Genomic DNA, 21,587 nt, shown 5'->3' with positions numbered 1-21,587 from the left:
GATTAGATCATGCAAGGCATAAACAACAGTTGCATAATTAAAAAAGGCCAAAGGCCATTACCCAAAATTGGTCCCAGCTATCTGGGGTCTTGGGAGGGTGGACTTGATATAATCCTAACCTTTGCCATTTGTACGTGGAAATAAAATCAGAACATATAAGCCACTTAACTATACTAACTTGACGAAACTAGCAACCTCTTAATCATGCTTCAAGGTACATAGAGTAGCATATGATAAGATTTCAAGAAACAAAGTAACAGAGAAGGTTTCCGGAAAAAAAATGCAAAAATAGAAAAGAAACCAAAAAAAATTATCAATTAAGCAGTCAAGTAATCGACCTCAATTGCATAATTGCTCATCTGGTTGCATTAGTCCATTTTCTTAATTAAGTTAGAACATTAAATTCTCAAATCTTAACTACACATCAAAATCTATAATATCACACTGTTGTCATATGCTTGGATGATCACTTCAAAGAATTAGCAAAGTCCGCTCACCTTGATGATTTGATCCTTTGAAGCAGTTAGCACCCAATTACCATTCTGATTCCATTTGACACAAAGCACGGTATTTTTGTGACCATGGCTGCAAAACATGGACATGACTAACCAAAAGCATGGATAAACAAAACTATGGTCTTGATCATTATAAGACCACACTTACAATGAACAAAGCTCTCTCCCACTTTTTGCATCCCAAAGTTTTACGAGGTTGTCTTTCCCACCTAAAATTTTAAAGAAATAAATCGATGTAAGCATGGTAGTAATAGTACAAAAAATTGAATGAACATGTTTGTAGGAATTTATATTGCATACCTGACACAAGTAATGACTTTGTTGGGTGCCAATCAACACTCTTAACATCCCAACCATGGCCTGCCTGAGTTCAAAGTGCATAGACAAGACTCTTAAGTTATTTCCTGCACACCCTAAGCACAAACTGTAATGACATAGAAACACTAAAGAAAAGATCTTTCTCTTCTATTCTCTATGAAGCAGAAAGGGATTGCACATACAGAAAAAATGGGTAATTTCTCATTATATAGAAAAAGGTTTACTTCTACCGATAACAAAACAATTATACAAGCAAACAAAAAAGAAACACAAATCATGGTAAATGTAGGCAAGTGAAGCACATGCCTAGGTGCAGTCATGAGGCAAGGTATGCACATAGAGCTTGTAATGGCCTAGCTGAAGTGTTATTAGCAGGGTTCATGTGTAACCTGGATTGAGGTTAGATGAATATGAAGCATGCGTTCTTGCAGTGGGCCAAAGTAATTTGTTTCCCCTTTAAGAAAAGAAAGTGTCCTTTACTTCTTGAATGTGAGCCCTACCATATTGAAGGGTCGAAGCTTAAAAGGTCCTTTGCTTCTTTCTTTTATGGAATCTCTGTTATCTTTTCTCAAAAAAATATATCAGAAACAGCCAAGACACCACTACTGGTCATAAAACGGCCAAGAGACCACGGGTTCTATACAACCAAAGAAAGACAAGGCTTAAATCAACCACGTGTTTTATAGAGTTTCTTTTAGAGTGTTTAAAGCTTCAAGGCTTAAATCAAAACCAAGGTACTAGAAGGTTTACTCAACCAAAAAAGGTACAATAAGGATGAGAGATGATGAGAACCCAATTAATCAAACTGATTTAATAGGCTTTCCCTAATTGGTTTCCTGAAGAAGCAAATAAACTCAACTTAAAATGTCATAAGTGACTGAAGCACATTACCGGATAATGAGCGTTCTTCTTGACATCTTGCAAAGTCCCAAACTTTAACAGTTGTATCATCAGAGCATGAACAGAACTTCAAATCTGTCCTACAAAAGCTGTTTAAACAAAGTAACCTTCAAACAACTTAACCACTATACCTATATATATACACAGAGAAAATTACAAAGATAAGTGCCGTACCAAGGGAAGGGCTGGCAAGGGAACAAAGCCTGTTAAGTAGCAGACTTGGTTGGACCAAGTCGTGTGGAGATTTTTTTGTGGGTGGTGGGTTTTGGACTATACTTTCAGGGTTGTTGGAAAGATTCCAATTCAGACAATAATGCTTTTCCATCACCAATAACAATGTACCTGAGTCACCATCTCTTTTTGGGTGTTGGGTACTTTTAGCAGTTGGGGAGCTTTTGTGAACCAGATCTATTGACAGGTTGATATTACAATTCCAGGGTTCTCCAAATGGCATTTGTTGTTTTGGCAGGGTGTGACAGTTTTTGTGTATGTATGTGTGTGTGTGTGCGTGTTTTGTGACCATGATTAATGAATTATGAATAGAAATATGTCTTCAAGCATCATTTACTAAGAACACCTGAACAAATCATAGTTGTCAAAGTCAATGCCTAAGCAACTACGCACCTATAGAGGATCACCTTGCCTAAAAACCTAGTTATTTTTGTTCAAGGAAACTTAGGATATTCTATACTTGTTATATTAGTTATTTTGTTAGTTCAAATATTACAATAGATATTGTTACACTGAATTATTCATTTTGTGGGTTTATAATACATTCATAATTCATTTACTAGTTTCTACTCATTATTTTCTTGTTTGTTAGGGTTCAATCAACATACAAGTCAGTGGACACTGCTTTGAACTCTTAAAGACCGGAAAACCTCAACTATAAGCAAGAACTTGAAAATTTTGTCCAATCAACACCAATGTTTAACAAACCAGACCAGACCAACCGGTTGAACCATGAACCAGGCCCCTAGTATGTCCAGTCATATACCCAAAACCGCTGACCCAGATGGTCAAACTGGAAAACAAGTGACCAGTCCCAGTTTTAGAAAACCAGCTGGTTTTGTGAAATTTTTTTACCACATAAATGCAAACTTCTAAAGGCCATAACTTTGTGCTTGGATGTTTGATAAGCGTGATCTTTTTTTATTTTGGGTAACTTTTCGGGAACTACATGTTACCATGGAGCCAAAGGCACCTTGACCCACTATTTTTGCTAAAAATGCCTTTTTTGCCACAAATCTTAATTTTTAAAATAAAAAATTGAAACTAAAATAAAAAAAATATATGTTTTTTGATAAGTAATAAGATAAGTTTCATTAATAGAGAATTAATGCAATTACAAGCTTCCCATGGACTCCTAACAGCAGGAAGAAAGACAAAAAGAAAACAGATAACAAAAATCAGGAAACAGGAAACAGATTCAATCTACAATTGAGCCCAATATAAGCTTTCCATGTTTACCCCTTGCTTTGCAAGACCATCGGCCATAGAGTTTGTTGATCTCCCCACCCATTGCATTCTTACTGTTAAGCTCCTTGTCATGCAGTAGAATTTTTTAATTTCATTCTTAAAAACCACACTATGGAGTCTAGGTTTTGTAGCAATCCCACTACCACCTTGGAGTCCCCTTCTATTATCAGATGTTCCACACCTATCTGCACAGCTAGCTGTACTCCTTGGATAGCGGCTGCAAGTTCCACCCTAGTAGAGTTGTTTCCAACTCCTACGGGCCCCGAGTAAATAAGAACCACGTTCCCAACCTCATTCCTCAGTACCCCTCCCACCCTTGACGGACCTGGATTACCAAGACTAATTTCATCAAAGTTCAGCTTCAAAAAGCTTTCAGGAGGGGGTTCCCAAGTCAAACTCACTTTAGCTTTTCTAGATGAACAATTAGCCACTGCTAACCAATTCCTCCAAATATCATTAAATGAGAATTGATGGAATAGGTCCAGTGATTTTAACCATACGATCACCCTATTTAGAATGTAGTCCATCTCTTCTAGGTTTCTCTCCTTCTCTTGGAAAGTTCTGGTATTCCTTTCTTCCCACACGGACCAGATCAATGTTGTTCTTGCACACCTCGACATAATTCTTCCTCTTCTGTGCTGCCAAGGGAAGAAAACAGGATCAAAGATCAAACTTGCATCCCCTAGCCTAACCAACCTGCACCCAAACAATGAGAAGAGCCACTCCCATAAGTCTGCAGTAAATGAACATGAAATTAGTAGATGGTTATAGTCCTCACCATGTGACTTGCAAAGGATACACCAAGAAGGTGAGAGACAAAGATAAGGTCTTCTCCTTTGTAGAATGTCTAAAGTGTATTATTTTCCCATAATGCACTTCCTAGCAAAAAGCCATAACCTTAGGGGGAACAAGCCTACACCAGATTTCCTTAAAAGGGAAAGGCTGAATGGGGTTAGATTGAGTAATAGATTAAAAGAAAGAAGTGGAAGAGAAGGATCCATTCGGCTTGGGTGTCCAGATCCGTTTATCGGGTTCAGAAGGGTCCAAACACACTGTATCAAGTAGACTTAACAGATTTGTTAAGGATACAATTTCCTCTTCCCTTAGACCTCTACAAAACCCAAAATCCCAATTTGGTGTTAATGGATTATTTGTAAAGGAGCAAAACTTTGACACAAACTCTTTTTTGTACCTTGAAACAGAGAACAAAGGGAAGAGGTCCTTCAATGGAGCCTCTCCAACCCAAGTATTATCCCAAAAAAGGACAGAGTTACCATTACAAACATCATACCTGGCAAAATTGAGAAATTGAGGAAGGATGCCATGAATAGCTTTCCAAGGTGTTGCCAAGGTTGCCCACCATGATACTCTAGCATCCCACCCATTATTAGAGCGACCATGAATACTACCCACCACCTCATGCCAGAGCCTCTCTCTCTCGATTGGCCATCTCCACAGCCACTTCCCCAGTAGTGCTTTATTTTTTTAATTAAATTCCCTAACCCCAGTTCCCCCTCCTCTTTATTTTGGCATACCACCTCCCATTTTATCAAGTAATCCTTCTTACTTTCTCCTGACTCCCAGAGGAAATCTCTCATCGCCTTCTCTAGCTTCTTAGCTTCTCTATGTGGTATCCTAAACACAGATAGGAAATAAGTTGGTAGGTTAGCTAATGTGGCTCTTATTAACGTGATTCTTCCCCCCAAGAAGTCAACTTCTTTTGAAACCTCTCCACCACTGGACACCAAAAGCTACTTTCCCTAGGGTTTGCCCCTAACGGAAGCCCCAAGTAGGTCATAAGCTAGGACGAGATGGAACACCCTAAGCTTCTTGCTATAGCCTCCATCTGATTGTCCTCCAAGTTAACCCTGGCTACACAACTCTTCCCAAAGTTGACACTTAGATTTGACACCATCTCAAAATTCCTAGCTAGATCTTTAAGATTTCTCACTTGCTCAATATTGTCCTCGTCACAGAAAATCAAAATATCATCTGCAAATTAGAGATGGGTGACCAGAATACCATCCCTACCTATCCTCCACCCTTTAATCACTTCTTCTTTGTCAACCTTTGAGATCATTCTACTAAGCACCTCTACTATTAGAGTGAAGAGGAATGGTGATAGACGGTCCCCTTACCTGATACCTCTACAAGTTGGGAAGAAGTCCTTCACCACTCCATTAACTAGGGCAGAGTAATGGCATGAACTCACACATCCAAATATTCAACTGCACCACTTATTCCCAAAGCCACAAATTCTCATCACTTGTACCAAGAAGTGCCAGTCCACCAAGTCATAGGTCTTCTCTGGATCCAACTTACAAACAAAGCCTTTTCTTTTCGATTTTCTCATATTCTCCACACACTCACTAGCAATTAGGATCTGATCTACTATTTGTCTCCCTTGAACAAATGCCCCTTGGGCTTGGCTTATTAGGGATGGGAGAACTACTTTCAGCCTCAAAGACAACACCTTAGCCAAGATTTTGTAAGTGGTAGTTGCCAAACTAATTGGCCTGTAGCCCTTAGGTTGGATAGCATCTTGTTTCTTAGGGACTAAGGCCAAAAATGTGGCCTTGACTCTCGGGCTTACTATATGATTCTCGGCAAATTCCTTAGCAACATCACATAAATCCTCTTTCAAAATGTCCCAACAATCTTGGTAGAAAGACATAGTAAAACCATCCGGACCTAGTGCCTAAGATCTATCCATCATGAACATTGCCCACCTGATCTCCTCTTCTTCAATGTTCCTTTCTAACCACCTTGCTTTTTCTCCATCTAACCTCGGCCGTTCCAATCCTTCCATAGGCACCCTCTCATTCAATGTCCTTCTAAAGACACCTTTAAAATGGTCTACAAGGGTCTTAGCTATCTCCTCCTAATTGGTAATTACCTGCCCTTCTAACTCTAATCTATCCACTAAGTTCTTCCTCCTACCATTTTCCAACTCATGAAAGAATCTAATATTCCCATCCCCCTCCTTAATCCACTTATGCCTTGACTTCTGCCTCCAACAAATCTCTTCTCTAAGTAGAACCTCTTCTAGATCCTTTTTCAATTGCCTTCTTGATTCTCTATCCTACCCACTCAACAATCCTTGGGCTTCCCTCTCATCCAACTTTTCAATTTGTGTGAATAAGTTAAGTTTTTGTTCCTATACCCTACCAAAGTGATCTTTATTCCACTCCTTCAACTTGACTCCCAGCCTCTTCAGCTTCTGATGGAATTTGATTCCTTTCCACTTTATTCCCCTTAACTCCCTATTCCAGCAATCCTTCACTATGTTTCCAAATTCTGGATGAGCTAACCACATATTCTCAAACCTAAATGGTTTTGGTCCACTAATTAGGGATTCCACACCAATTTTGATGGGGCAGTGGTCTGATGTAACCCTAGGCAAGGCTCTAGAAAATAGATTTCCCCAGTAGTTTTCCCATTCTAGGTTGAATAGAAACCTATCCAGCTTTGAGTAGAAAGGATTATCTTGAAAATTGGACCAAGTGAATCTAGCTTGCATTAAGGGAACTTCTTTTAACTCACAATCTTCTATAAATCCGTTAAATTTCCTCATGCTTGTTGTGATTGACTGTACATGATTACTAGATTCCTCTAAGTACCTTGTGACATTAAAATCCCCTCCCAAACACCAAGGCCCATCCCATAAACCTCAAATTGCATACAATTCCTCCCACAAGTCATTCCTTTCTCTGTAGGTATTAGGACCATAAACATTGGTAAGCACCCAACAAAATCCATCCTCCATATTCTTGAATTTAATGGAGACAGAGTATCTACCTACTAGCTCTTCCACCGCTTCCACTACCTCATTCTTCCAAACAGTGACAATTCCTCCAGAGGCTCCCCAAGATGGAGCCGAGGACCAACTAACACCCCTAGTCCTCCAAAAGCTTCTTATCCACCTTCCATCCAGCTCAGAGAGCTTCGTCTCTTGCACCATCACAATATCAGGCTTCTCTCCTGTGAATAAAATCCTTTATTACCCTCCTTTTCCTATCACTTCCCAATCCTCTCACGTTCCAACTGATAATTGTCATGGATATACTTGCAATATAGTCCCTCCTGAACTCGACTCCTCACCTATAGTTCTTCCTCCTCTCTCCCCTTCCGCTAAACTCAAGATCAGCCTCAATGTCAGATATTAGCCTTTGCACCTCAGTTCTTTTCTTCTTTTTATACTCATTTTTCTCCTCTTTTTTTTCCTTAGGTTTCCTATGGTATGTTTTAACTATGTCTTTCCCCACCCCTAGGTCAACCTCTCGATAACAACTTCCTGTTTTAGGATTCGGTTCTGTCCCCTCAACATTTTCTATTTCACCACTCTCTCCTTCCTCACTAGGCAGACCCTTTTTCTGATGATTCACTTTCAAGCAACCTTCCTTCATTCTGATTGCTTCAACTTCTGTACAAATCAGCTTCCAAATTCTCTCCACCTCTTCCCCCACACCCTCACAAAGAGCTAACTCTTCCTTCTCCTTAAGTTCATGATTACCACCAGCACCTTCACCACCTCCTTTAGACACCAAATCTGCTCCTTCAAGGTGGGATATTAGAGTATCTGCAATAGGTTGAACACACGGATCAGTAGTAAAAACCGAATGGACACCCATGCCTGATTGCAGAGTAGGAGAATGAGGAACAAACGAGGATTGCGGCTGAGACATTACTGGTGGTAGTGCCCCGTCCATCCCTTTAGTTGGCAATTGCAGTGAAGTGGTCAAGGTTAAAGTTTCACCTTTGACTATTCTTACCACCGGAGAAGCCTGCTCCTTTTCCTTCCTTCCTGGCCTATCTTCACAGATCATCAAAGAGTCTCATGCCTTTGTACTAATTTCGTTTATGGTCTGAGAGGTTGGAGTTGCTCCCTCATGGAGGGGGAGGGGGGGTGATAAGCCTAGCTTCCGAAGCTGTACTTTCAATCCTCCTCACCTCCACGTCTTCCCCTTGACAGCTTCCTTCTAAATAAAGAATCTGTGTTGAAACTTCCTTCCTGTAGCATGTGCAAGTTTTCTTATTGGTCAAAACTTCCCAAACTCTCTGTATCAGTTGTGTCTTCATCACCGCTACCTTCTTCATCTAAGTAATCGATGTCTGTAACAAGGTCTAGATCCCGTCGTTTTATGCTTCTGGGATTCCGCCTATCCAGGAAGAGATGATTTACCTTCTTGGTCGGAACCCATTGCAGTGACGAAGTGGCCGAACCTGCATCTCGCGCGTGGACATGAAAGGAGGAGCTCGAAGAAGAAAATAGATGATACTTACCATCTATTGGAGCCTCCCCCTTTCCAGTCACGTGTAACTTAAGTGATTCACGTGCCCCCTTTACTTGAAACTTGGTTTGGGCCGACTTAAGTTGAGAACACAGCCTACCCTTGGTTTCTTAGCAGGCCCAACAATTTTTAGAGGCCCACTCAGGCTAACTTGCATTGGCACGTGAGACTTTACAATGTCACACTCAGTGCCCAGGAGACCCGGCTCAGGTTCACCAATTTTTGGTTCGAACTGGTCTGAATCCTTTAACCTCCCTTCGTAACTTGAATTTAAAACATGATTCTTGCCGCCTTTAACCATCTGAGCATAAGATTTACTGCCATCCCTTCTGATAGTTTGCACTCCACGTAGTTGACCACCCCATCTGCCCCTGCTCTTTTATAGTCTCCAAATTTGGTTTACCCAAATCGGTGAAAGATCTATCAACCTTTGAGATTGCCAATCTCCTTGTTCCACATAGAGCCTCTTCTTCTACCTTCTCGTCCCCTTCCTTGTGAGACTCCCTCCACAGTGTAGCTTCTATGGAGGAGGCCAGCCAAACTGAGTAGAAGCAACCTTCCACGTTTATCTCCACTTTCCCTGGGTATGACTTCTGGTTTCACTCCATTTATTAGAAGAGCTACTGATCAAAGGTCCCCCCAAAAGGCTCTGGCAAGGTTACCACCGCATAAAAGTGCAATAGATGCAGCCACTTCCTGTTTCCACAAATGAAAGGGCAAACCTAGAACTCGTACCACCACCCCATCCTCAGTGAAGAACTCCTTAGAGTTAGATGAAGGGTTCCACTTAAAGATTGTAATCACAACATATTCAGATTGAAGACTGATAGCTGAGAGCTCTAATTTATCTTCAGTCAGATCAAGCACCACTTTACTATTCTCAAAAGGTGTTAGAATAAACATCCCTTTTAACTTCAGCTGTAATACGAGCAGGTCTGTAATTCTCCTCCAGTTGCTAACCGGATTCTTAGCTTGAACCACATATCTATCTTCCCACTCTTCTTTCCTGGAATAGCCAACCAGCCTGTTCTGTCTGTTACTTTTCGCCAGGGCTAGTAGCTCTTGGACCTGGTCTTCATCTTCAGTTAAAAGATTGTTGGTTTTTCCATTCTCCTTCAATATATCCATATGCAAGGTTTCCAAGTGTTGGATAAAATCTTCCAGTATTCCATTGATTTTCTTCCATCCAACTCCTTGTCTTCCCTCAGGAAAGCAGACTAGTTGCCTCCTTCCTTTCCCAAAATATTCAGAAAAAGCTAAATAACCCCCTTTATTGTTTCTTCTGCATTCTACAACATACCTCTTCCCTTTTTGAGTACTCAATTCCTTCCAGTTTCTTTGTTTACCTTTGAGACATGCTTCATTAACATACTCCCTGAACCATTTAATCACTTCCATACCTTGCAACAGCACTGTGGCCTTCTTCCCTTCCCTAATCTTCAAGCTTGCCACTCCTTTGTTTTTCAGCTCTTCAAGCAGAAACTCCTTGGCTTCAACCTTCAGCATTCTCCTCCATCGTCCTGCAGCCACAAACCCATCCATAGCCACAAACTCCTTGCCTCTGTTATTTAGTAATGTTTGATACTACTTTGTCAATATTCTGCCATATGAAATTTATCATGAAGAGAAATTTCAATAAACATGGGAACATATGTGCATTGTTAGATGCAGACAATACAGTAGACAATTCAGCCTTAGTTGAATCTCCTTGGGCAATAGGACCTGAAAATATTGCTAAGATAGTTCCATCTTTATCCCTGAATACCCCTCCTATGCCTCATGGCCTGCCGAAACAGCTTCCATAAAAATTAAGTTTTACAAAGGTTTCTGATGGTGGTTCCAAAAGCTGACTCTTATAGTCTTTTTTGTAAATGGAAAGGCCACTTCCCTCCAATTCATTTTTATGCTCTCAAAGGAAAATGGAGAAAACAGATCCAAGGTCTTAACCCAATGAATCTCCCTTGGGAGGATATGGTCTAAAATTGCTTCCAGGTTTCTCAATAATATATATATAGAAGAATATAATTATATATCATAAAATTGTGTATATTATATAAATATATATATATATATATTAGTATATATTATATAATATTACATTACACTATAATATAAAATAAAATAAAAAATGTTATAGCAGAATATACTTATAATATGTTGTATGTATGTATATTATGTAATCATGGTTTGACCTCCGGTTCTACCCCAGTTGAACCTTTGATCCATGAACCTCTCCTTTTTCCAGGTCGATGTCCAGTCCAGTTCTCTAAACATTGATCAACACACGAACAGAAGAACTTGAAAATTTTATCTGATCAACAAAGAAGAATAACCCTTTCTTTTCTTCATTTTCTTAGACAAAAACAAGGGTTCTGCCCCTTACTCTCCTTTTTATTCTCTATTTTCTTTTTATTCCCTTATATCCAGTTGAAAGGGCATTTAGTGGAAATCTAACACCTACCCTACCTGTCATTCTTCACTTCTTTTTACCTTTTTCTTCCATATCTTGCTCTTTGTCATTCTTTGGAAGCATTAATCTCTGAAACCTCCTAGTTTGACTTCTCTTTATTTTCTATGAACATATTTAACTTGTCAGTGGAGAAAATGAAAGATCACAAAGCACATACCTCAAGTCACGAACAGATTCCTTGTGAGCGGATTTATTTGCCTTCACATTATTCATGTTATTTTGCCAATATCTGAAAAATGGTGCCATGTCCATAACACATTTCATACAAAATAAGTACATAAATTAAAGATCCAGACCAAATACAAAATCTCAAAGCAGCACTATCAAATGATAATGAATGCCCTACTTTATAGAACCCCCATCATCACCAGTGACCATCCAATTCTCATTATGACTCCACACCATGGACCTAATTGCCTGATCATGAGCCTGCACACAAACAAGTGTTAAAGCACAATCAAGCTTTTTTCCTTAATAACAAGCTCAACAAGAAATACTAAATAAATAACCCATACCTGAAGAATCATTTCAAAATTAAATGATTGCCCATTCCAAAGAGTAAATTCACCACTTTGTGAGCCCGTGATGAGCCTCCTCCCTGTAGGATACCACTTCAATAGAAAACAATAGGCTGGTCAGCCATAGGAAGGATAAAACCCTGGCAACAGATGACTACCACTGAAAAGCAAAAATTTTAGAGTTCAGATATCACAGCAGTGCTACCAAAGACAACCCAAGCGAATTAACAATAAAAAGCTAAAGGGTATAATACTGAGCAATTTAATGTATTATATTAATATCAGAAGGCGTATGGTCCTCTGTACAGTGAGATTATATACATGTATAAGCCAATTAGGGACCCCAAAAAGTCCAGCCTCAAAATAGAAGATGAAAACCTATCATCCTTAAGGGCACTGTGTACACACAACCAATTCTTTAGATCCTCTACTACCACATTGTTAACCTCTGTTTCAAAACTTGACTTCTGATTAAATATTCTGCTATTCTTCCCATGCCATATGGCCCACAAAATCATTGCTGGGACAATTGCTGAACACACCTTCCCCTTCCCAGACATGCCCATAATCCCTCTAACATCCCCTTCGCTGATCTGAGGCAGCACAAGTGTAGGGTTACAGATTTGAAGAAATGATTCCAACCTGAAGCACTATGTGTGCAGTGTAAAAACAGGCGACTCAATGTCTCATCCCATGTAAGAGACACACAAACACAGTGATTTAAAAGGTGTGTCTAGAGGCGTATTTTAGGGTATACACCTCGCCTGGGTCCCAGGCACAGCACTTTCAAAAGGCACACGCCCAGTGCGCCTTGCGCTTCAGCCCAGGTATGCTTTTATATGTTATGCTTGATTTTATTTTTAAATTTCCATTTTAAATATGTTTTACATGGTATGTTTATGTATTTAAATTTGAGATAATAGGTTTTTTTAAAACATTTATTTTAAAACTTTAGTTTATATTTTCAATTAATATTCTGTTTAATATTTTTTAATTTTTGCTTTTTTTTGAATTTTTAATCTTTTTTTTTTTGCATTTTTGCACCTTGCTTCAAAAAGGCACACACCTCATGCCTCGGGCACAAATGCCCCTGCTTTTAAAACACTGCACAAAGGCCATCAGTGACATTGAGACCTCTCTTCAGCAGCATATGAATCAACAATCCTAGTCATTCTGTTTTCAGCCACATTAAATAGATTCGGAAACATGTCTTTTAAAGCTCTTTCCTCACCACACCAAGGATCCAGAGAAGCGCAGCCTCCTCCCTTCTCCTGCCTTGAGCTTTTTTCTTTCAATGAAATTGTTGAAAACTTTAGAAATACCCTTCCATACACTGCATCAATAGGACATTTGAGACTTATCTTCATCCCAACCTCCAACATTTGCTTCTTAGACCATACTTTTCTTCTATTATTTTTTTCCACAGATTAGTGGGTTCTGTAGAGAATCTCCAAGACCAATCCAGCAGAGCCACCTTGAACTGCTTAACCTTCCCGATTCCCAAACTTTCATGGGATATTCGTCTGCAAACCTGATTTCAGTTTAGCAGATGACATTTGGTTGAATCTTTCCAATCAGTCCAAAGGAAGATTCTCATTTTCTGCTCCATTTTACCTGTCACTTCAGTTGGGATCGAAAAAATGGACATATAGTAGGCTGTGAGACTGGCCAAGACACTATTAATTAAAATCACCTTGCCTCCTTCCTTTGGAGAGGTAACAGGCCTTTCAAGAAGCCAGTTTCAAATCTATCCTTTCTAGAATAAGGTTCCGAATGGATTTTGAAGTGAACTTGGCCCAATGAGGCAGATCCAAGTATTTGGTGGGAAGGTTACCCATCTTACATCCAAGGTTCAAAATATCAATACAACTCGATATCGAGGCTCGCTTCTGTATTTTTTTAATTTTTTTTTCAAATCTGGTTCAGAGGGATCAGTTTAAGGCTCATCTACCCTTTGAACCATGGTCTGACCCAAAACACCCACTGTAGGGGCATATCAGGAAGCCCCCTCCCCCAATACAATACGTATCGACCGATACGGCCCAATACGTATCAAATCTTTGAACCTTGCTTACAGCCCAATACATCAGCTAACCTTCATTTCCCTCTTAGGCTCTTAGCTAGGTTGACCTTCAATCCCAATACCACCTCAAACCAATAAGGTAAGAATTTTAAACTATGCACCTGCTCCAAGGATGCATACAGAAGAAGAGAGTATCATCTGCAAAGTGCAAGAGAGCAATCTCTGTGCCATTTTTTCTAGCTTCAAAGTGCAAGGAGGAGGCTCCAGCAGCAGTTGCTGCCATGTAACCGTTCACCATCACCGTCATGTTGCTACCATCTAACCATTTCAATTAACCAGTCTATTTTCATCTCAGGTTAAAGCTCACATAACGAATAATGATGATAAAAAGAGAGCAGCAAATCATTGAAGATTTTTTATGGGAGCTCATATATAGAAGGAAAGGCCATCCCGTCAATTGGGGCAGTGTTTAAAAACAGGAAAAAGATGGCATCAAGAATTAGGAGGGGAATTAGATATGGAAAAACTAGGAAAATGGCTTTGGTCTATGCTTCTATTGAGATTATCATAGGAAATCAAAACTTGTGGTGGTATGATCTAATCCTCCAAGCTTCCTGGCCAAATCAATCTGGTTTTGGATGCTATCCCACTAAAACCAAAACCTTTCTGTTTGGAAACAATTAAAACCATACCCTATGAAGTTGTTCCAACATGGGCAAAGTACCTACAAACTGCCTGCCTTGGTCCCTCCTACATAACTGGAGATCTCTTTTTACACTTTTTGATGAAAAACAATAATGCATTTTATCAAACAATCAGTAGATGCGAAGTTAGCCTTGCCTAACCTCCTTACATATACAATTGCATTCCCCCTTAAGCTACTTGGCCCCAATACAGTTGATCCCTCGATGTCCCTTGTTTTGTCAACCCATCTTCCAAAACAATAGCAGTAAGTGATACCCGTTTCAACTTTGCAATAGCTCTTTCTATTAGTCTTTGTAGCTCTCTTAGGTCATATCTATATTTCCACACTACCTCCTTATCAGTCAGCCACCCTACTTCAACTTCACAATGTATGTGAAGCAACCTTATTAATAACCAAGAAAAAAAAGGCTTAAATTGAACAGAAATGGATATTTGAAGGGCTACATTTTACGATGTAGTCAACTAAAATATACAGGCAGAAAATAGAAATGTGTTCATGTCAATGTTTAACCACCTAAAAGAAATTAGACAAGCAAGGTAGTACTACCCTTGAACAGAATGCATCATTATTTAAGAGACATTGAAATAGTAGAAACCTTACCAAGACTCTGTTGATTGGACACTTGTTTTTGTTAGTAGATGCATGGACAAATTTTGCAGCAAAGCTTGTGGATGGATTGTCTGCATAGGCAACTGTAGGCAGCATCTGCACAAACCAACATGCTAAAAGTTACACAGAATGAACATATCCACCTAGTTATTACCAGGCTCTGTAATCTTTTTTTTTTCTTTTTGATCAGCAGGCTCTGTGATCTAATGTTATTAATGTGGTGAGGCAATCCTTTTGGCCTCCCTAGTCAATGTTATGGCTAGTTGGTGCCTGGGCAGTGGCCAGTAGATAACAAAAGAATGTGTCTTAAATAGATGATATTGATCTGATCTCATATATAGACAACAAATATGCAATAAAATAATGTAGGACATTTAGTTTGCAATCTTTTTAGAAAACATAGAAAATGAAGGCTGGATAGGCTAGGATGTTTTCAAAGAAAGAGTGCAACCTTAATTATTCAGTTGCCCTTTTGTCTATGGCAACTCCATACCAACATAACTCTGTTTGGAAGAAAATTTATTATCATTTGTTATTATGTCTTATTTCTAGTTATATACCATGAACCAATCATGAACAATCACCAAATGCTTACTGCACTAGCTTGAATCCATCAAATAAAAGCATATACTATAATATTTTAAACAATTAAAGATAAACAAAACAAAGGAATTAAGTTTAAAATAATTTTATGTTTGACTACGTTAACTAGTCATTAGATAACTAATTGACCTAGCTGACGCTTGGTAGTCCCAAGCAACCGAATCATGAATACCGACTGACTAACTAGTGAAGCAATTGGTATGATAACACAACCATGATCAGTGAACAAAATTAACGAACAACTTTGGAAAGTCAAGCCAGTAACCTTCAATTATATAGTTGTACGAAAAAAATGGACCTCATTGTTCATAAAGAATCTGTCATAAAGGGTGCCAAAAAATGATAGACAAAAGACTGAACATAATAGAGAGTCAAAAACCATGTTATGAGATATCATATCATGGTTTTACTCAACATACCAAACACTAATACAATTTACAACCCAAAATATACACTTTATGAAAATATTAACTAACATCAATCGCCGCAGCTGGTGTACATTGTAACACAGTCCTGTCCCTTGAGTCCTGCTGCCACATACGAGTCTGCATCATATACAAATTATTCAACCACCGAATGGAAATTAATAGACTTTTAAGATAATTAGCTGGTTTATTAGTATATGAACAGTAACAAAGTCCAAAAGAGTGAGAAGGAAATATATACAAAATGAGAAGGCATTCCCAAAGAAGATTAAAAAAACAACAAAAATCAAAAGGGAAACAAAACCTATGCATCTGCACAATGACTATGAATAATCACTTGTCATTTCTCTTTAAAGTCGGTCCTCAGTAAGTATTTTAAGTTACAAGTCTGCAATTTTACTGTACTGAACACATTCAAAACAAAAACAGGTGAAACTACAACATTGAGAAATACATGATGGTTTTGATTATTTTTTGTTATGAGAATCTTTTTGCGCACAGCCAAGGAATGATGATATGGTGAAATACTTATAAACTTTGTACGTTCCAATTTGTACAGCCACTTGTTGTACAAAGGGCTCTTTTTTATATACAATACCTTTTCAAAAAAAAAAGAAAACAAAAGAAATGCATGGTTGATTAAAATGATACTTAAAAACTTGAATGGGATTTGATCCTACAACTTTGAGGAGGCCGAAAAGGACTGAAATTGCCAATGGTCATAAATTTGAAAGCATCTCCATACAGGTTCCTCAGCTTCTGGATTGGGATATACTGGAATCATGTGTTTAAAGAGGAAGAGATTGAACAAGAAACAACAAAACACAGAGATCAGCTGACAGTATGGCTGCCATGACACAAAGAGAAGAAATAGGAATCAATTTTACTGGGGGTGACTTTACAAGGGGGAAGTTGACACTAGGAAGATAAAAGACAGCCTCTTGGGAAGCTCTATATACCATCAGCAAATGCTTAACCCCAAGATCATCACTGTGATACAGCCACTATATACATCGTTCTTGATTTTAAAGATTAATAAAAAAATTGACAACTTGCTGATCAAAAGAAACAGAAAAGGTGATATGAAATGCTGAGCATAACAAAGGCAAGGGAGGCATGTGCTGTTTCGTGGTTGTCCTTTATTTGGGTTGCTGATACACCACCTAGGGTCTTCAAAAAGACCTAGGCATGTACTAAAGGAAGATATTCCAATACCCTCAATACAAATCAACCAAATGTTAAGTTCATTTGGCAGGAATTATACATATACCTACAATTATGTGTGTGAACTGCAAAAATATTAGTAATTTAGCACAACATTACAAATGTCCATCCACATACACTGTATAAAAGTGTTAGAATAACCAAATAGCAACAAACATCATAAGCTAACCATGACACTGATAGACCTGTAGCTAGAACAAAGGTTCCCAACCTTGAGACTAGGAAGGAGGGTTTTGGCGTTAGAATTAAAAAAGTAGCATTGGATGAGAATGGCATCCCAACTATTGTAGTTGTTACTCAAACCTGTTGGTTGAATAATTAGGATTCCACAAATAAATTGTCCACCATGGTTAAATTCTAAATACAACACATATGTTAAAAAACTATTAGTATCTTATTATAAACATCCACCTGCACATATCGCACAACAGTGCTAGTATAATCAACTGCTCTCCGCTGGACAAGTTTTCGAATCCTTCTGGCTGCAAAACTCTCCCCATGAGCTGAAAAGGAATGAAGAATTGAAATAAGATATAGCAGCAATCATGGGCAACCCTTGTTCACCAATACCAATGACCTTTCTAAAAAAGGTGAAAAAACAAAAATGTCATATGACAAATTGACAACAGACAAAAATTCACTTAAATAAAACCAAAATTACTAATATCTCAATACTCATAAAAGTTTGCAATGCTTACATCAGAAAATTAATAAAAAAGAACCTTATATAAAGCCCTAACTCAAAGAGGCAAGATGAAATAGAGACAGAACATTTTCCCAGTTCAAAGCAAAAAACAATTCTTAAGAGCACACGTGAGATTCCAGTAAAAGATAAAATAACCTTCCCCTTCTTCTTCATGTGAGATTAAAAATCTCTTTATTTCTGGTTCCAGGTTTTCTCTTTTCACAGGTGCTCTGTTAAATTGACAACAAGGAATAAATAGATACTTGTCTACATGCAAATTTTAAGGCCACAACCAAGCATAAGAAACTCCTTTTTACAGAGAACGACATTTTTTTATGAATGACTGACTGTAGAGAACAACCTTTTTAACATATGTAGTTAACCCAAGGGATTTTGGTCACTCTAGAGAAAGTTTTGTTTCAGTAACACATCTCGCAGAATATGACGTCTTTATTATTGGCCACTATTTCCATTCACTAAAAATGGGATTTTGGAAGTGGACAGTTTGGTTCAGCTATTGGAACATCTGAGAAAGGATTAGCTGAATTTGATAGCTGTTTTACTGGCTGCGGGACCAACCATTTTGCTCCACATCATCCATAAAGTGCATATTGCCTGCAACCACTCGATCTCCCACTCGCATTTATAGCTGGTGTGAAGCAAAATTATAGGTCCCACAGCCAGTAAAACAGCTATCAAAACACAGCTAATCCTTTCCTAGTCAGTCGGTTATTGTGTAGAGAAAACTGAACAATTTTGGAAGGTTGATCTTAATGAAATTCACAGTAAATTCGGAATGACCCCTCCAAGTGACTTCTTCGGATTTGTTCCTTGGAAATGGATATGGGATGCCCATGTCCTGTCTTATTCTTCATGTGGATTTCATGTATCTCCTAACTAATGCATGTATTTGCAATTGCACCAGTGTCATAGTGCCATTCAACAAACAGTGTGCATCTAAGGTATAAAAGTATTGTGGCTGTGCATATTGAACCTAATCATAATTCCAGTTCTCAGTGTAGATTCTGGCATCATAAATTTTTCTTTTTTCTTTTTTCTTTTTTTTTTTTTTTTCTGATGAACGAACTAGCATCATACGTTATTCCTAACCTCCTTCAAGCCAATACCATCACATCTCCCAAGTTTAGAGCAATTCACAATGAGGGGTTGCAACAATTCCTTACAATGATCTGGTTGCAAGTTTCGCTGAGACTGAATTTAGTACAGTGGTGTGGGGCATCTTTACGAGATGCCACTTGAAAGTCACAGAAGGCTATCCCAGCTTCGACCTTGAGAACAAGACGGACCTAATGGAAGAGGATTGATATGGTTTTCTCAACGTGCATAAGGCCACGAGTATAGGGGTCAGTAAAGGTGTTTAACGTTAGTAATAGCCTTAACCAAAAGATACTATGGTATTCAGTCTTAGGAGTCCGTTTGAATCATGGCTGAGAAGTCGTAGGATTAGTGGGTCAATTTCCTAGAAAACGGAGTGAGTGGAATGATGTAGGTGGAAGCTACTGATGTATATACGTGCATGGTTAATGAAGATTTGGCTACCCGATTTGAGACGTAAGAGGAGATCCACCTAGAAGAGGACTACCCTTTTTGGCTTTATTATCAGTTTTTTTTTTCGCCTCATGGGGCTACACAACAGGGGGTAGCCCATCCCCTTTCCCTTAACCCCCACCCCACCCTGGTAGCAGCGGGATTTGATCCCAGGTCTCTACTTCGACGAGTCAGAGAACCTACCAAGCTTTATTATCAGATTATCACTGTTCAAAATAGCTTGTAAAAACGGGCAAAAAAACTACCAGTATGTTACGACATACTCCTCTCATATAATTACAGTACAATGCCACTGCTACAACTACAATAAACCATTAGAAAGACAAAAACGAAAACAAAAGGAGCCCTACATTGTTTGAAACCCTAGAACTTTAAAATCAGCAATCTCAACATCATCTGTAAAGAACAATAAACCGGAGAGAAATTTGCTTACTGTCGTAAGGAGGAGGCAGAGCAGGAGTGGAGGCGTGATGATAATCCGACGGGATTGTACTCGAAGAAGCTGAGGGCTGCCGCATCGGTGGTCCTCTGGGAAAATCACCGCCCTGTGGCGGTTGCTGGAGTGGTTGATCAGCGTACATCATCTTCCTTGGGGAAGAAATCGAAAATCCAACTTAACCTACAATGGAAGCGAGAACGAGAACCTAAGCCTAGAGTGGAGGAAATCCTTTAGAGCAAAGCATTTTAGCCGTTTTGGGAGGAGACGAGGCGGGAAGAAATGTAACTGCGATTTATATACAGGATTTCAGAGACCACGATGTCCTAAACGAGTCCCAAAACGAATTTGAGTTTTATTAGTGAAAGAAAAGGGGTAAAATACTTCAACTACTTTTGTAAAATTGACCAACTGTACTTCTAAATCACCTCGAACCAACTCTATCCAATATGTTATCAGCTAAGGTCCAATTTTAACACCCCCATTTGGGCTGGTTGAAGGTTCAGGGATTTATCCTATACCCCAATTCATAGGAGAACCGACATTGGAATCAAATTTGTCTTGCCATGTAAATAGGGCAATGACTATTTTAGTCATAAAATTCAATTATTAAAAGAGATATTTTTGTTCCATTCAAATGTTGTTAATTTTCCCCCAAGTGGGAAAGTTATTTATGTGAGATAAACTTTCCTTAGTTCCCACATAAATATGAAAAAATAACATGGGTTTCTTGGTCAGTGAGTATTAAATTCACATTAACCAACTTTTGCCCATCTCAAAACCCAAAAATAGAACGCCCCTTAAGTGAATTTGTTGGGAAAACCTGACTATATATCATATATGTTGTTTTACACATAATAATGCTGAAGTTGAATTAAGTGAATTTGGCCAACCCAAACCCAACCCAATGTCTATCCAATTCAAAGTTGTAGGTCTGAGTTAGGGTTAGAATTGGGAGTTCAATAGCTCAAGTTGGGCACGAGCTTTTGGTTGGGCCCATTCAAATTTTGGCAAAAGTCAAGCCTGAGCCCAGCCCATGAATAGGTCTATTCAAAATAAGGCATTGTTCATCATTTTCTTCCTCAAGAATCAAGATTGAACCAAAACAATGGTGAATAACCTCAAACCCACCACCAATGTTCCAAGGAAATTTATGCACTTGGATGGCTGATAAAGAAAATTAGATAACACTGGAAGTGCATTTGTATCCTTTCACATACCACTTAATGGCGGTTAATGCTTTTGGACTAAATTAAGACTGCATTTGACATTCTTTACTTTAAGGAATTAACACATTTTGAAATTCAATGAGACTAAGCCTAAGGATGTGTTTGGTTGGAAGGAACAATGTAAGGAAAGGAAAAGGTAAGGAAACCTAAACTTTTCAAATCTTGTATAGGTTTTCCTATCTTTCCTTTTCTTTCCCTACTTTTTCTTTCAAAACAAACATAACCTAAAAGTATGATACTAATATGCAATTTGCCCAATAATTAGTTATATTAGGAACCCATACAGCACACGGTTCACCACAACTCCACAAGATGAGTTACCATATAAAATTCAAACCCATATGTTGTGTATGGTGTTTTTAGAATTTGGTCTAAGTGACCCGCTTAAATCATCTTTTTCACCCGGATTGATAAAACAAGTTTTGTCAAACCCAGAAGAATGTATGTATATTCTTCTTATCCTAATGTGAAAATAAAGGCTATTTTACCTTCTCACGATGAAAACTATGAAAGTTTCACTTAAACCAACCAGCGTACACTTGAAAGTTTTATACTCTAGCTAGCCAGTGCAAAGCTTTGCTTTATTC

At 38.6% G+C, this 21,587-nt stretch overlaps 1 protein-coding gene across 1 annotated transcript in view; it reads right to left on the bottom strand.

The window, feature by feature from the left end:
* Positions 1-20,314, bottom strand: part of FY (Transducin/WD40 repeat-like superfamily protein) — a 28,216-nt gene extending 7,902 nt beyond the window's left edge. The window contains exons 1-11 of the mRNA XM_088954962.1: positions 19,769-20,314; positions 17,493-17,584; positions 15,909-15,977; positions 14,821-14,925; positions 11,489-11,584; positions 11,320-11,402; positions 11,131-11,202; positions 1,725-1,822; positions 816-875; positions 664-724; positions 498-585 (exon numbers count right to left, since the gene is read on the bottom strand). Of these exons, the coding sequence (XP_088811088.1) occupies positions 498-585; positions 664-724; positions 816-875; positions 1,725-1,822; positions 11,131-11,202; positions 11,320-11,402; positions 11,489-11,584; positions 14,821-14,925; positions 15,909-15,977; positions 17,493-17,584; positions 19,769-19,919 (975 nt within the window). The 5' untranslated portion in view covers positions 19,920-20,314. The remainder of the gene's footprint in view (positions 1-497; positions 586-663; positions 725-815; positions 876-1,724; positions 1,823-11,130; positions 11,203-11,319; positions 11,403-11,488; positions 11,585-14,820; positions 14,926-15,908; positions 15,978-17,492; positions 17,585-19,768) is intronic.
* Positions 20,315-21,587: the final 1,273 nt, after the last annotated feature.

The sequence above is a fragment of the Nelumbo lutea genome, chromosome 7 (genome assembly GCF_056320005.1).
Source record: "Nelumbo lutea isolate HS-2025 chromosome 7, American lotus-T2T, whole genome shotgun sequence".
In the NCBI taxonomy this organism is placed as follows: domain Eukaryota; kingdom Viridiplantae; phylum Streptophyta; class Magnoliopsida; order Proteales; family Nelumbonaceae; genus Nelumbo; species Nelumbo lutea.
This window is presented reverse-complemented; position numbering and strand designations above follow the sequence as displayed.